Below are 18,060 nucleotides of genomic sequence, written 5' to 3'. Positions count from 1 at the left end.
GTTATAAACATTAGCCACAAATATTCTATTTTAACAATATCGGTACTCCAATCGCTAACCATTAATACAGAACGACCATTTCATTCGAAAATAAATAATAACAACTAAAATTATATTTAAAATTAAGATACAGTCGATACAGACCACATGCCATAAACGCACAATTTTTTTTTTATTTTGAATGGTTTGGTATTCTTATCTTTGTAGCTGTTTTTGTAAATGTTTTCCCTGATCTTCTATAATTGAAATAAAAGAGAACAATTTGAATTTTGAGATTTTCGTTTTCATGTAGATATTGTAGAAGTTCAGATTGCATATAATTTAAGTGAATACCAGTGGAATAATTAACAGTTTAAAGGTCAACTATCAAACAACAACATAATACACGGAAGGCACACCGCAATAATTTTCAACATGAAACAGGAATCGTCCCGTTGTAAAGTTTATAGGCCATGATAATGGGATGACTTTAGTACAAAAGTAAGGAGTTTGTTTAGAAAAACTTTACCAATAGTACTGTATTTCATTTATCTAGTTGGTGTCATCCTCTGCAGAACAGCCCTACTCAGTTACTCTCCAAAGCTTATATGGAGTGTGTGCTATTCCGGCTTCAACGCGCGAATGGTGGTTTATGCGTTTCAGAAGTGGTGATTTTGTTGTGGAAGACAAAAAACGTCTAGGACATCCGAAGAAGTTCGAAGATGTTGAATTAATCGACGAGGGGACTCATGTCGAACGCAAGTAGAACTTGCCATATCATTCGAAATTACACGCCAAGCTATTGGCTCTAAAGTTCGACCAAACTAAATTTTTTGTACCCTCCATTATGGTGTGCTTAGAAAGTTCGATCAAAGGACTGTCGTCCACAATCTTGGTTTAGTGCTACCGATAGCAAGGTATCTTCAAAATTCTTAACATTGTCTTCTAAATTGTAAGGCTAATTAAGTACCTACACCCAAAGAATTCTCTTCGTTAATTTTACGAAGAATTCTTCATTAAAACAACGAAATTTTCCTTCACGAAGAACATTTTACGAATATACGAAATGTTCTACATTAACTTTTCTTCGTAAAAAGTTCGTACTTTTAATGAAACTTTCTTCAAATTTCATGACTTTTGTGGAGAAGTTTTTATGAATTTATGAATATATTACGAAACTTTCTGCGATCAAATTTCATAATAAAAAGTGCGAAACATTTTCTTTGAAATAACGCAGAAGTTTCATTGAAATTGTAAAATTTCCGTTGGCGACATAAAATTGTCTTTGATGTTGTACATGAGTGTATTCCTTAATTCATGTTTTTAATGCATGTCTATGATACTTCTCATTTGGTTTTGCACAAACAGTACAAAAGTTTTTTCATAGAAAGTACGAAATTGTTTCATTAAAATACGTAACAATTTCATAAAAAGTATGAAAAATTTTCGTAAAAAGTAGGAAACAATTCCATAAAAAGAACGAAATTGTTTCATAAAAAGTATGAAATATTTTCATAAAAACTACGAAGTTATTTCTTATCAACTACAAAGAAGTTTTCTTCGTAAAAAGAACGAAATATTTCGAAACTTTCTTTGGTTGTAACGAAATTTTTCGTTCTTTTTACGAAGAAAATTCTTTCGGTATACAGTGGGGAGCAAAACTGAGGGCATGTTTACCACTTTGCTTAATAAAAAAACGTTTATTGAGTCCAATTGTTACAAAATTTATTTCGTTCATACTTTGTTTTCCGATAAACAAAAATATACATTCAGCAAAATTATACGAGGGCAGTTCGGAAACTTTTTAGCCTAGCACATAAAGCGCGGTATAAACAGAAAAAAGTTAAGTGCTTTGGAAACTTCCATCTCTGTTATGAACACATGTTAAATTTTGTTTCCATCATTTGTTAACAGTCGATCAAAAACGCACAAGAATGAACATTTCTCGAGATTGTTTGGATCGTTTTAAGCGAAATAAAATGGATTTTAAGCGGATCCACCACTGTACTCCAGAGACAAAATAACAATCCGAACAATGGACTGAAGCTGGAGGAAGTGCCCCAAAGAAGGCAAAAACAATTCAATCAGCTGGTAAGGTTATGGCAACGGTTTTTTGGGACTTCAAAGGTATTTTATTGATTGACTATCTGCAAAAGGGTAAAACAATAAATTCTATTGCAACCTTTTGGATCAATCAAATGTACAAATTCGAGAAAAACGTCCTGGCTTACAACACAAAAAAATAATTCTTCATCAAGACAACGCACCAGCGCACAAGTGTTTTAACAATGGCTAAAATCAACGAATTAAAGTACGAGTTGCTTGAACACCCACCTTATTCTCCTGATTTAGCTCCCAGTGACTTTTAATTGTTCCCAAATCTACAAAAATTCCTTGCTGGCAAGCGTTTTACTACCTCAAATGATGATGCAATTACAGTTGTAAACCACTATTTTGAAGACCTTGAGGAAAACTATTTTAATCAAGGGATAGAATTGCTAGAAAAGCGTTGGACTAAGTGTATTGAAGTTTCAGGAGATTATATTGAAAGTTTCCAAACCGCCCTCGTATACCAAAGGTGTGCACAAGCCTATTCAAAGTAATTGATGTTCTAGTTTAGGCGATACACACTACGAATACATCGAATATTTCGATTAATGAATAGAACAAAAAAAAAACACTGTAAAGCGATTACAGTGTCAAGCATTGCAGAGCCATCACATACAAAAGGAATCGTTGTGCAGTTCTTGATTGGCAGAAGTCATTGAATACAGACTGTGAGCGAGCCTGTGCTTTTTATTATATGTGCCAACAACAAACGAAATAGGAATGGAGAGTGTGTGTGTTGCATACTCTTATAGTTCAGAGAACGAAATAGCTTCATCCATACAGCAATGGAAATTATGAAACGAAGGGAATTGGTGCTTTGGTGCTTGCTTTATTGGGTTCTATTTGTTCTGTTTCACCATTTGCAAGGCTTATATTTTACTTGTTTGGGAAATGGACAATGAAGTTACTACTCGAATTGTGTGAAGTAATTGCTTGTGTATTCGTTGCAGAGGGTTTTTTATATACCCATCCTACTGCATTAATTAAACTAAGGGCGTTTTCGATTCGCAAAAAATATGTTGCCTTGGTGTTACACTACTTTTTCCCTAATTGACATTTCGCCCAAATGATAGTGTAATTCTAAAGTTATTGTTAATTTATAATATTGTGAGGTATAAAGGATCCAAAATCTATGACAGTGTCTTTGATATGTTGCAATCAATTTCGAGAATGTTGCACCTTTTTTTCCAATCGAAATCGCCATAAAATAAAAAATTAGCCTGTATCCAGTTTTGCACTTTATGTATAATACATTAAAATCAAATGTTTTAGTATTTAGTCTATAGTTATTTGTTTCTAATCATGGTTTTAACTCGTCTTGACATACTTCTATTATTTATTTTGGAATATCCGACTAAATTTCTAAATTTGGCTCTAGATCGCATTTTATTTTTTGGTGCTCTTTAGTGTAATCTCAAGTGCCTTTTAACTAGAGACCATAAATATTCAATAGGATTGAGATGGGGGCATTGGCAACCACATTTGAGCTTTTAAGAACTTTGCCCCGACAACCATTTCTTTACTATTCTGTAAGTATGTTTGGGTTTGATGTCTTGTTGAAAAACAACTTGATCCTCAAGGTAAGCGCAAACCTCGCCAAAGGTTGGGGAAATTTGATTGCAAAATATCAAGGTAGTCTCTTTTTACATGATGATTCCTTATTATTAACCAGCGGCCAAGTGTGTCATCATCCCCATACCATGAGTCTTCCCCCCTCCATGTTTAACGGTTTGCATGACGTGGTGATTTTGGAGACTTTGCCGTTACCAGGTCATTATCAATAATATTCGGAGATCGTTACCAGTAATGTGCTTTTGCATCGGATGGAAAACGGTTTATTTTTGTTTCGCATGAACATATAACATATTTAGAGTCATCAACGGTCCAATCTTTGGGCACTTAACCAGACATTTTCTATTTAATAAAGATTGCAAAGGTGAAAACATGCACTTGGTTTTGCTCCTCACTGTACATAAGCTTCATTCATTCTTGATCGGTTTATATAGATCAAATGAAAATTGTTGCTCCACGAGGTCAAGTAGTCAAACCGTTTTATTAATGGGGCTACCTAAAAGTAATGACCAATCAAAGTCATCGTATATTATAAACTAGGAATGCGAACTTAGCATTGAGCACACATTTATCTGATATACAGTTTTTTCCCTTGTCCAAAAAGCAATGAACCTTTCAATAAATTCGTTTTGTCCTTATCGTTAAGTGATACGACTTATCTTTACATGAAAGAAAATTTTGTTGGACTTAAGGTCAACTTGGCTTTAAAAAGTCTGGAAAAAAATCAAAATTAATAAAATCTTTTATTTCTATTTGAAGTTGGGTCTGAATATGGACATTTAAGTTGTCATTAAAACGTTTTTAAAGGCCTCTGATATCATGAAAAAATATGCGGAAAAAAACGAATACATTCAAAAGAATACATCCTAGTATCAAGAATTCAAAACTCAAATTTAAGATTTTTTCCTAAATGTATTCTTGTTGTTGTAACAATTTATTGTGATTTCATCCATTTTTATGTTATACGCTTTAGTACTTCAGCTTGTAGCCAGATCGAGGAACTCTGCGACTAAGGTGAGATGTATCCAAAGCAGGGATGATAAATAATAAAAATGTATTTTTCGAAGTCGAAAGGTGCTAAAATTACATAATATCCAATTTAAAGACTATTGTAAAAGTATACGTATTTTTAAATATGGACCGATTTGGACAATTTTTTTAAAATTTCTAAAAAAAATTATTTTGTAAAATTTTATTTCTATAGAAAGGTTTGCCAACAATTTTTTCTGCAGAAAATTTTATAAAAATTTTATTTCTGCGAAAATTTTGCAAAAATTTTGTTTCTATAGGATATCTTGTCAAAATTTTATTTCTATAGGAAATTTTGTCAAAATTTTATTTCTATAGGAAATTTTGTCAAAATTTTATTTCTATAGAAAATTGTGTCAAAATTTTATTTCTTACGGATTGAATTCGCTTACAATTTTAGCCACACCTATGATATTAAAAGTTTAATAACGCCCTCGATTTCAATGCTAACGTTGTCAGCTAAATTATTCTGACAATAATAGAATTGATCATATATCTAATAACAACTATGTCGCCGGCGAAGTGTTTTTAACTAATCACACGCAAAAAGTAAATTTCAACAATTAAAAACGTTTCAATTGTGGGTCACGGTAAATTTTCTTTAGTGTGGGTCACTGTAAATTTTCTTTTCTGAGTTGGGACAATTTTCGTGAGCCACGAGAATGTATGCGACCACAGATTTCGTGGGTAACGACTTTCCGATCGTGAGTATTCGTGAATAAAAATTTTACACTCGTGAGTGTGCGGAGGTGAGCCTTTAGATTTTCGTGCGTGAGTACTGATTAACGTTTCGTGAGAGTTCGTGAAAGTGACTCCTACCAAATATATCGTGTCTGAGTAAAAGTTTTTCGTCCTAGGTGAGCGTGACCATGAGTACAGTATTACACACGTGCACACCTCTACATTCAAATTCTATTACTGTGTTTTGAGAAAAATATTTTTAATTTTGTATACCCTGCGCCATTCTATGGAACAGAGTATTTTAAATTAGTGCATATGGAAGGAGACGAGATAGACACAAGGTGTGTTTAACAATATTAGGTTAGGTTATGTGGCAGCCCGATGTATCAAGCTCACTTAGACTATTCAGTCCATTGTGATACCACATTGGTGAACTTCTCTCTTATCACTGAGTGCTGCCCGATTCCATGTTAAGCTCAATGACAAGGGACCTCCTTCTTATAGCCGAGTCCGAACGACGTTCCACATTGCAGTGAAACCACTTAGAGAAGCTTTGAAACCCTCAGAAATGTCACCAGCATTATTGAGATGGGATAATCCACCGCTGAAAAACCTTTTGGTGTTCGGTCGAAGCAGGAATCGAACCCACGACCTTGTGTATGCAAGGCGGGCATGCTAACCATTGCACCACGGTGGCTCCCTTTAACAATATTGCTCAGTGTCAGAATCAGAGCCGATCTAACCATGTCCGTCTGTCTGTGAACACAATTTTGTAATTAAAGTCTAGATCGCAGGTTAACTCCAACCTACGTGAAATTTTGCACAAGTTTGTTTTGGAAGAAATCAGTTTAGATTTGGATATATCTTCAATATATATTTCGCCCGATATGCAGTTATATGGTTCTAGAAGACAGAGTTTTATCCTGATATCTCTCAAATTTTGCGCAAGGAGTACAATTAATAGCATCGTCAAGTCTGATAAATTGTTGCTCCCGTACATATGATTGCTCTCTATGGGGAAATATGGCTAGAATACCCACATTTTAATTCCGAGAATCAACCGGATTTTTGTCCTTTATTTTACGATATTTTACGTCTTTTGTGAAGCAACTTTTGTTATTGTGAAAAAAAATGGAAAAAAAGGAATTTCGTGTTTTGATAAAACACTGTTTTCTGAAGGGAAACAAATACGGTGGAAGCAAAAACTTGGCTTGATAATGTTTCCTAAGGGAAACATCAAACATCGAAAACATCAAAAGCAATACAAAAATCACTACTGTAAAGTTAAAATCTTTGGAACTGGGCAAGATTTTTTTCACTGTACACATAATTTTATTAATCACTCCAACTGTTTTCATTTGAAATATTTGAGTCAAGAATTTCAGAGAAATTTCCTAGCCCGCCAATGGCAGTGGGCGGCATTCAGCCAAAAACCGATAATCGGCCACCAATCGGTCTTCGGTGTGATGAGGACGATTTGCCGAAACTATTTTAAATTTTATTAGCGTTTTAATCATTTGGTTTCAAGAGAGATTTAGTCAGTTTTAACAACATATTAATTTTAAAAATATGAGTTTTCAGATATAAAGGGTGATTTGTTAAGAGCTTGATAACTTTTTAAAAAAAAAAACGCATAAAATTTGCAAAATCTCATCGGTTCTTTATTTGAAACGTTAGATTGGTCCATGACATTTACTTTTTGAAGATAATTTCATTTAAATGTTGACCGCGGCTGCGTCTTAGGTGGTCCATTCGGAAAGTCCAATTTTGGGCAACTTTTTCGAGCATTTCGGCCGGAATAGCCCGAATTTCTTCGGAAATGTTGTCTTCCAAAGCTGGAATAGTTGCTGGCTTATTTCTGTAGACTTTAGACTTGACGTAGCCCCACAAAAAATAGTCTAAAGGCGTCAAATCGCATGATCTTGGTGGCCAACTTACCGGTCCATTTCTTGAGATGAATTGTTCTCCGAAGTTTTCCCTCAAAATGGCCATAGAATCGCGAGCTGTGTGGCATGTAGCGCCATCTTGTTGAAACCACATGTCAACCAAGTTCAGTTCTTCCATTTTTGGCAACAAAAAGTTTGTTAGCATCGAACGATAGCGATCGCCATTCACCGTAACGTTGCGTCCAACAGCATCTTTGAAAAAATACGGTCCAATGATTCCACCAGCGTACAAACCACACCAAACAGTGAATTTTTCGGGATGCATGGGCAGTTCTTGAACGGCTTCTGGTTGCTCTTCACTCCAAATGCGGCAATTTTGCTTATTTACGTAGCCATTCAACCAGAAATGAGCCTCATCGCTGAACAAAATTTGTCGATAAAAAAGCGGATTTTCTGCCACTGATTTTGGTAATAAAATTCAATGATTTGCAAGCGTTGCTCGTTAGTAAGTCTATTCATGATGAAATGTCAAAGCATACTGAGCATCTTTCTCTTTGACACCATGTCTGAAATCCCACGTGATCTGTCAAATACTAATGCATGAAAATCCTAACCTCAAAAGAATCACCCTTTATAACTAAAGGCGTGATATGTTTTTGCATTTGTTGATAAATCCTAATTCTATCGTGAGAGAAAGATTATTTATCCCAAAAACAAAAATGTATCACTATAGGCAAAAACTGTTCTATCATCGTTTGCTATGATTTTTATGTATATGTAAAAGTCTAAATAGGCTTTTTCGCTTGTATGTTTTTCTTTAAGTTTCTAGAGCTTTCTTTTAATATTAACATATTTTATTGAACAAAAATCAAAAATATGTTTCATATTATTATTGCCGGACTTGCAACAACATTCAACATAGATATCATGACACAATGGTGACAATAAAGAATTTACTCATACATATAAAAAAAATTATTGGTGTACGATGATATTCTGTTAGTATCACAGATAATAGGTACTTACAACATCATGTGCATTAATTGTAGTATCGTCACGTGTTGCTGCAACAATTCCTTCTTCTAGACCACCATCACACATTCCTGAAAAAAATGGAAAAACAAAAGAATTGATTAGGACCTTATGTCAGAAGGGTATAGAGTGTGTGTGTCATTACTTTTTAGTATTTCTTCCGGTGGATATTTACCTTGAAATGCAGCCATAGAACGAGCTGCACGCAAGAACATTAAAAGATCTCCATCTGCCATAGCACCTGGACTCCATCTTGGAATTTCTAATTCTCTTTCGTCGTTTTCCTTATCAACGGGGAAGCTTGAAATTGGATTATAATCGGGCAGTTTTGCCTTTTGTTGTTTTTTTGTCGTTGTAGTGTTTATTATTGGTTTTAATTATTATTATAGGTGAATGTTTTTTTTTTTTATTTGTGAAGTAGTGCGTATGGATGGAGTAGGAGAAATAGTAGTAGTTGTTGGTCAATTGTTTGATTGATCATTTGGATGGTAGTAGGAAGATTTTTTGGATGGTATTTTGGTGTTGGTTGTGGTGGTTGGTGGTGGTAGCAGTAGTAGTAGCGGGGTAATGGTGGAATGACATATGGCAAAGGAAAAAAAAATGATAATTAGTGGAAATTAATAAAATGTCGTTACGGGAAAACAAAATATATGCAAAAAGATGATAACTATACATTAATTCAGTTAGATTTATAATGAAGCAAAATTGGTTGATGATGTTTGGATATGGTTTTGAAACTACAAATTGAATACTTTGGAACTAAATTTAGAATTAAAGTTTAAGATAATCCTGCAAAAGCGCGAGAGGACATTACATTACAGAGCTGTCTAAAAAGATATATGTGTATAAGAATAAAATTAGTTTCGATTGATTAACAAAATGCAAATGTTTTCAAAGACCAACGCAAACTTATATAAATTTGTCATCGTATAAAATATATAAAATTTCACATAAAAAAAAAAAATACAGCATTCTCCGCATATTTAACCACACGCAGAGAAGGAATATGATCACCGCAAACATGTTTCAAGAGCAAAATGTTATTTTTGTATGGTTAACATGTAACATGTTTGTCACTAAAATGTTATTTTCTCGTCAAATATAACCTGCTTGCCGAAATCAGATACATGATTTTCGAGAAAATAACATGGTTGCGAAAACCATGTCACATGATCACCACCCAAAAATAACATTTTGCTCTTCAAACATGTTTGAGGTGATCATATTCCTTCTCTGGGTGCATACAGATAACTTTCACGCTTAATTGCCGAATTCCTGAATCGGCATTTATTTTTCATTTTTAATATAAAAATAATTAACTTCACCTCATTAGCACTATCTCAGTTAGTTGGCCAAAAAATTTTAATAACAAAATTACAAAGTTCTTCACCCAGAGAAGGAATATGATCACCTCAAACATGTTTTAAGAGCAAAATGTTATTTTTGGACGGGGGACATGTAACATGTTTGTCGCAACCATGTTATGTTCTCGAAAATTATGTACCTGATTTCGGCAATCACGTATATGTTTCCCTAGAAAAGAACATGATTGCGACAAAAATGTTCCATGTTCACCATCCAAAAATAACATTTTGCTCTTGAAACATGTTTGAGGTGATCATATTCCTTCTCTGCGTGTTAGTTTTTCCTTCCTTCCTTCCCAAGGTTCCTATATATGTTTTTGTTTAATAGAATTTATATATTTTGTTACAATTACGGCAATTTTCATGTAGCTCCGTTAGCCTTTAACTACGCTGAAAAAAACAGTGAACCCACCACGAAGAAAAACTGGATTAATTTTTATTATTTTTCGAAATACCGACACGTGAGTAATATTTAAGTCGCGCACTCTCAGGACGGAAAAATCTTACTCCGCACGATATTGTCTGGTAGGACCCACGCTTATGCACACTCACGAATAGAAAATTTGTACTCACGCACGAAAATATCGTGACTCACGAAAAATACCTTGACTCACGAATAATTTTATGTGTAATTTACCTTAGCGATGTGTCTGAAAACATGAGCATGATTAAAATCCAGAGCGTTATTAAACTCTTAACATCCCAGGTGTCACTAAAATTGTAAATGAATTCAACTCGTAAGAGTTTTATGTCCGTGGGCGGGATTATATTCGTGAGCGTATTTTTCCGAAATTCATTGCTCAGGCACACTCACGAAGAAATTCTTTTCGTGACTCACGATCACTCACGACATTTGGTTTGTTAATCACGCTTATGCACACTCACGTCGTTGCCTTCAGCATGACTCACGGGTGAGTCACGAAAATGTTCGTGAGTAAACATTGATAGAATTGTTTGCTTCCTGAATAATCGAAAGCTTAGCTTTGATAACACTTTTATCAGAGTTCTGGTTAACGAGTTCAAAAACGCAAATTGGATATTAAATTGTTTCGTGAATAGGATCCTTTATATTTTGTTTATTGATCATTCCTGTATGTATGACTCGGTTTTTGTTCCATTATCATTGAATTCGTTTTTGATTTTAGTTTTGTGATTTTCTGGAGAGAAGAAGTCGTCGAGAAAAATTAAACCAGTTCGGTCACATAAATTTGTTCAATAAATAAAATCTTACATTTAACAGTTTGGCTGATAAGTCCCCGGTCTGACACATAGATGGCGTCGCTAGTATTAAATGGATATTATTTTTATATAGTACCAACCTTCAAATGATTCGTGTCAAAATTTGACGTCTGTAAGTCAATTAGTTTGTGAGATAGAGCGTCTTTTGTGAAGCAACTTTTGCTATTGTGAAAAAAATGGAAAAAAAGGAATTTCGTGTTTTGATAAAATACTGTTTTCTGAAGGAAAAAAATACGGTGGAAGCAAAAACTTGGCTTGATAATGAGTTTCCGGACTCTGCCCCAGGGAAATCAACAATAATTGATTGGTATGCAAAATTCAAGCATGGTGAAATGAGCTCGGAGGACGGTGAACGCAGTGGACGCCCGAAAGATGTGGTTACCGACGAAAACATCAAAAAAATCCACAAAATGATTTTGAATGACCGTAAAATGAAGTTGATCGAGATAGCAGAGGCCTTAAAGATATCAAAGGAACGTGGTGGTCATATCATTCATCAATATTTGGATATGCGGAAGCTCTGTGCCGCGCGAGCTCACATTTGACCAAAAACAACAACGTGTTGATGATTCTGAGCGGTGTTTGCAGCTGTTAACTCGTAATACACCCGAGTTTTTCCGTCGATATGTGACAATGGATGAAACATGGCTCCATCACTACACTCCTGAGTCCAATCGACAGTCGGCTGAGTGGACAGCGACCGGTGAACCGTCTCCGAAGCGTGGCAAAGAAATGGCCTCTGTTTTTTGGGATGCGCATGGAATAATTTTTATCGATTATCTTGAGAAGGGAAAACCCATCAACAGTGACTATTATATGGCGTTATTGGAGCGTTTGAAGGTCGAAATCGCGGCAAAACGGCCCCATATGAAGAAGAAAAAAGTGTTGTTCCACCAAGACAACGCACCGTGCCACAAGTCATTGAGAACGATGGCAAAAATTCATGAATTGGGCTTCGAATTGCTTCCCCACCCACCGTATTCTCCAGATCTGGCCCCCAGCGACTTTTTCTTGTTCTCAGACCTCAAAAGGATGCTCGCAGGGAAAAAATTTGGCTGCAATGAAGAGGTGATCGCCGAAACTGAGGCCTATTTTGAGGCAAAACCGAAGGAGTACTACCAAAATGGTATCAAAAAATTGGAAGGTCGTTATAATCGTTGTATCGCTCTTGAAGGGAACTATGTAGAAGAATAAAAACTTATTTTGACAAAAAAAAATGTGTTTTTCTATATTAGACCGGGGACTTATCAGCCAACCTGTTATATTAAAATTGCGATTTGCTGTAAATTATTTCGAAAGGCTATCCTCAGGACAATTGCTAATTTGGTGGAGGAATATTGTGCCAGAAAATCGGAATTTTAAAAAATAAATCATCTTCGCGAAAACTGGGTCAAATTCCTTGAAATCTCAAAGTCGTCGAAATATTTTTCCAACTCCTATGCGATTTTCAGAAACCTATACAATCTCTACTTTACAATAATGTAGTGTTTTGTGATTCCATATAACATTTTTGCCTAATACTATTTTACAACCTTATTTAAACTTAATCTCGTGAATGTGCATGAATGGGACTAAAACAAAATATGACGTGCGTGAGTGAAAATCACATTCTGTTCGTGAATGTGCGTGATTAAAATTTCTTCGTAATCACGCTGAAGAAAAAATTTAAGTTCACGAAAAAAATTCACATTCATGTTAAAAAAAATCACACTCACAGACATATTCACGTTCACTATAAAATTAATACTCACGCTCAAAATTTCACTAGCGTCTATTGTTTGACGGTTCGCTGGTGAACCATATTTTATTTTGGTTACTTTGCTAATGAGTCCATCGTGAGTTGTTCCTCACTCACAAATTTTCGTGAATCATGCGAATTGTCGCGTCACGAACATTTTCGTGAATAACGATTATTGTCGTGAAAGGGTTAAGCGGGGATTGCTGTGTACGTTTTGAAAGGGAATGGGATTTAAAAGAAAAACTTGTACTGATGACGAATTTCCGGATACTCCTACAGGAAACTCAATTCCGCAAATGTGAATGAAATAAGAGGCATCGCATCTTTCACGGTTATTTATTTAAAGGCTATAAAAAGGAGGTTCCTTCTCATTGAGCTAAACATGGAATCGGGCAGCACTAAGTGATTAGAGAGAAGTTCACCATTGTTGTATCACAATGGACTGAATTGTCTAAGTGATCCTTAAATATCGGGCTGCCACTATACCTAACCTAACTTAACGACGAATATAAGTTATCAAATGACAGCTTAACCGGATTCAAATCAAGCTCAAAAAGACCGAAAGAATTTTCTTCATTAGTGGTACAGTGAAACCTCTCAAACTTGGACACTCTGAAAAGTGGAGAGTTGTCTGGGGACATTTGATATATTAGGACATTAAAGTTAACCTCTCATAACTGGACACCTCCCAATGGAGAAAATTTAGGTGACCGTGGATGTCCACTTCTCGGAGGTTTCACTGTATATGTTAGTCTATTTCTCCCGTTAGTGTATGATTTAGTAGCCAATGCAAATTACTAAATTTATAGGATTGTTACAATTACACCATGAGATAAAATGAGTATAAATGATAGGAAAAAGGATGTGACTTAAGGAAAACGAAACCCTTAAATTGTAAAATTGTAGGTATATAAAATAGATAAGCTGATTGAAAATATCAACCATTCTTAAGTATTGTTATAGTAAAGGTATATATGTTGCATTTGAGAGGTATATTTATTAAATTTGCAAATGCTCTGTTTATTGGATGAACTATTGGTTCCGTTTAATACAATTTTTTTTCTGACTCAATCACGAAATTGATTCAATTAATTTTTTCAACTGAAATGTCTTCAATCACCAAAATGATAGTATCAATCACAGTTTTAATTGGGCATAAATAAATACTTGATTAAAAAAATAATTGATTTCATGAGCAAATTTCAATTAATTCTTTAATTGATTCAATTAAAAATTTTATTGATATTGATTACAAACCTCAATAAATTTTTTAATTAAAAACGTAACTATTTTCAATTACTTTCTTAACTGACTTTGTGTGTTTAGTTTGATTAAAAGATTGATTGTTTGAAATAAATTTTTAATTAAAAATTAAAAAAAAAAATGACATCGCCTTTTTACCTGACTTACTTCCATTTTCATGAAGCTCTGTTAGTGCTGCATAAGTAACGAACTTTTACAACCGTACTATGGAGTAGAGGTGTGCCCGTGAGTAATATTTTGCTCACGTTCACGCACACTCACGACGGAAAAATCTTACTCACGCACACTCACGCACGATAGTGTTTTGAAGGACTCACGCACACTCACGAAAAGAAAATTTGTACTCACGCACATTAACGCATGAAAATGTCGTGACTCACGAAAAATACCGTGAATCATGATAAATATCGTGACTCACGAAAAATGTCGTGTCTCACGAATAATTTTATGAGTAATTTACCTTAGGGACGTGTCTAAAAACATGAGCATTATTAAAATCGTGAGCGTTATTAAACTCTTAACATCCCAGATGTCACTAAAATTGTAAATGAATTTCAACTCGTAAGCGTTTTATGTCCGTGGGCGGGATTATTTTTGTGAGCGTATTTTTCCGAAATTCGTTGCTCACGCTCACTAACGAAGAAATTATTTTCGGGACTCACGCTCACACACGACATGTGCTTTGTTAATCACGCACACTCTCGCCGTTGCCATCAGCGTGACTCACGGCTCACGCGTGAGTCACGACAATTTCGTGTCACGTGCTCACTAGAGTGATAAAAAAACGGTGTTTTTGAAAGTCGATTTTTCTTGGTTCTAAAAAACCGGTCCATTTTTTAAAACCGGTGGGCGGTGTTTTGAAAATTAAATAACCGGTCCAACCGGTTTTTTTCCCAAAAGTAGCAAAAACGCATAATTTAATATAAATGAATGAAAAATACTTCAATGTTTTAATGTAAAAATTCCTTGGTTGTAATTGCGGTAACAATAGCGTGGATAAACATTAAAATGTTGGATTTTTTTTTTATTTTTTGGTTCCATTTGCTTTTTGTGAATATTGTGAACTATGGTGCTGAAGACAACTAAAAATTGTTGTTTTTCAAAATATTCACAAACAGACCTCATTTTCTACAGAAAGATACACCAAATTAAGTCGAATAATAATAACGTTAGAAATATCATAGATTTTGTTGACAAAATATACGCTCCTAATTGAATAAACACGATTTGCTTATATTTGATTGAAATATCTCTGGGATTTTTTTTTTAGAAAACCGACGTATTTTCTTTCACATCTTGGAATAATAATATGTTGGAAGTGTTCAGAAACAAATTGGAAGCGCAGATGTTTTCTTATTTCAGTTTACACTGAAAAAAAAACGAAAATCGGTTTTTATGATATTAAAAACATCTACCGGTCCACGGAAAATGGGATTTTATACAAAACCGACAATCGGAACATTTTCCAGGTAAAGCTAACCTGAGAAAAGATATTTGTATTTTACTTCTGTTAACTGTTGGTGATATTTTTTTCTACACAGTCCTACACAGAAAAAAATTCAACAAATTTGTTAATTGAATGAAAAATCAATAGTATCAGTTAATTTTTTAATTGGATCAAAAAATTTTTAATTGACTTTCAATAATTTTTTAATAGATAAAGGGTGATTTGTTAAGAGCTTGATAACTTTTTTTTTTAAAAAAACGCATAAAATTTGCAAAATCTCATCGGTTCTTTATTTGAAACGTTAGATTGGTCCATGACATTTACTTTTTGAAGATAATTTCATTTAAATGTTGACCGCGGCTGCGTCTTAGGTGGTCCATTCGGAAAGTCCAATTTTGGGCAACTTTTTCGAGCATTTCGGCCGGAATAGCCCGAATTTCTTCGGAAATGTTGTCTTCCAAAGCTGGAATAGTTGCTGGCTTATTTCTGTAGACTTTAGACTTGACGTAGCCCCACAAAAAATAGTCTAAAGGCGTCAAATCGCATGATCTTGGTGGCCAACTTACCGGTCCATTTCTTGAGATGAATTGTTCTCCGAAGTTTTCCCTCAAAATGGCCATAGAATCGCGAGCTGTGTGGCATGTAGCGCCATCTTGTTGAAACCACATGTCAACCAAGTTCAGTTCTTCCATTTTTGGCAACAAAAAGTTTGTTAGCATCGAACGATAGCGATCGCCATTCACCGTAACGTTGCGTCCAACAGCATCTTTGAAAAAATACGGTCCAATGATTCCACCAGCGTACAAACCACACCAAACAGTGCATTTTTCGGGATGCATGGGCAGTTCTTGAACGGCTTCTGATTGCTCTTCACTCCAAATGCGGCAATTTTGCTTATTTACGTAGCCATTCAACCAGAAATGAGCCTCATCGCTGAACAAAATTTGTCGATAAAAAAGCGGATTTTCTGCCAACTTTTCTAGGGCCCATTCACTGAAAATTCGACGTTGTGGCTCGTTAGTAAGTCTACTCATGATGAAATGTCAATGCATACTGAGCATCTTTCTCTTTGACACCATGTCTGAAATCCCACGTGATCTGTCAAATACTAATGCATGAAAATCCTAACCTCAAAAGAATCACCCTTTACTATAATTTCTTTGATTGAAGACATTTCAATTAAAAAATTAATTGGATCAATAATTTTGTGATTGAATCAGAAAAAAATTGTATGTAATTCACGAATTAATTGGTCCCAAAATATTTTTGTTTATACAAAAATTAATAGTATCAGTTAATTTTTTATTTGGATCAAAAAAAATTTAATCGACTTTCAATAATTTTTTAATAGATACTATAATTTCTTTGATTGAAAACATTTCAATTAAAAAATTAATTGGATCAATAACTTTGTGATTGAATTAGAAAAAAAATTGTGTGTAATTAACGAATTAATTGGTCCCAAAATATTTTTTTTTTATACAAAAATACATTTGGTTGTATTTTTCTATTTACGTTTACGTTAAAAATATAAGCAGACATTACATGTTGATAGCTTTCCATTAAAAATAAAAATCAACTTAATATTTTACGCACTATGTAATGCATAGACATGTAACATATTTCCTACAAAAACACCAATCGTGGCAAGAACATGTCTCCCCCATATCAATAACTAAACAAAAAAATATTTTATCACTTAATAATGTCGGTTAATTATTTATTATCCATGATATCTGCACAAAATTAAATTCCATTAAATAAATGACAAGAATTTTAATACACTTCACGAAGAACATAATTATTATCAGTATATGACTGTCCATATTCATTATGTACTTATTTCAAAAGATATTATTAATTGTATGTCAATGTATTGCTTTGTAATTGCAATCAATTAAAATGGCTAATTGTTTCTTTTTATTCAAGTGTATATGTGTATGTGAAGGAAGAAACATTATCCCTGTAGGAATTTCATGAGGTCACTTTTGTTTTAATTTTAACAAATAATAGGGAGCCACCGTGGTGCAATGGTTAGCATGCCCGCCTTGTATACACAAGGTCGTGGGTTCGATTCCTGCTTCGACCGAACACCAAAAAGTTTTTCAGCGGTGGATTATCCCACCTCAGTAATGCTGGTGACATTTCTGAGGGTTTCAAAGCTTCTCTAAGTGGTTTCACTGTAATGTGGAACGCCGTTCGGACTCGGCTATAAAAAGGAGGTCCCTTGTCATTGAGCTTAACATGGAATCGGACAGCACTCGGTAAGAGAGAAGTTCACCAATGTGGTATCACAATGGACTGAATAGTCTAAGTGAGCCTGATACATCGGGCTGCCACCTAACCTAACCTTACCTAACAAATAATCCACCAGTAACTTATTCAATTTATTTCTTCTCGTAAATATTATAAACTGAATAGTAATTTAAGGCCGATATTAGTTAAGTTGGAATTTCACGGGAGAAAATCAATACTTCCTTCACGGTTACTTCATTATTTTATTTTAGAGAACAAAAAACGCATTGAATTTATGTTTTGGAGCATTCCCTCCAATAAATGATGGGATTTGCAAAGAAAAGATGTATCTGCAATTTTTATTTTGCACTGAAACATGAACTTTGTACAGACCTATGCATGGAAATTTAGCTTTTGAGCTTTTGTTTGCTTAAAATTAAATCAATTTCCTACAGGGTAATCTTCCAAATAAAATTGTGTACACAA

At 34.4% G+C, this 18,060-nt stretch overlaps 1 protein-coding gene across 14 annotated transcripts in view; it reads right to left on the bottom strand.

Annotated features, from left to right (window-relative positions):
• Gug (arginine-glutamic acid dipeptide repeats grunge) overlaps positions 1–18,060 on the bottom strand; it is a 120,579-nt gene that overhangs the window by 31,574 nt on the left and 70,945 nt on the right. For 8 of the 14 annotated variants that reach the window (XM_075306444.1, XM_075306446.1, XM_075306445.1 and 5 more), the window contains 2 exons: positions 8,434–8,620; positions 8,283–8,359 (listed from right to left, as the gene is read on the bottom strand). In XM_075306444.1, coding sequence (XP_075162559.1) covers positions 8,283–8,359; positions 8,434–8,620 — 264 coding nt within the window. The remainder of the gene's footprint in view (positions 1–8,282; positions 8,360–8,433; positions 8,621–18,060) is intronic. The other 6 variants (XM_075306455.1, XM_075306448.1, XM_075306454.1 and 3 more) reach the window with 2 other exon arrangements.

Source organism: Haematobia irritans, chromosome 4 (assembly GCF_050003625.1).
Source record: "Haematobia irritans isolate KBUSLIRL chromosome 4, ASM5000362v1, whole genome shotgun sequence".
Lineage (NCBI taxonomy): Eukaryota > Metazoa > Arthropoda > Insecta > Diptera > Muscidae > Haematobia > Haematobia irritans.
This window is presented reverse-complemented; position numbering and strand designations above follow the sequence as displayed.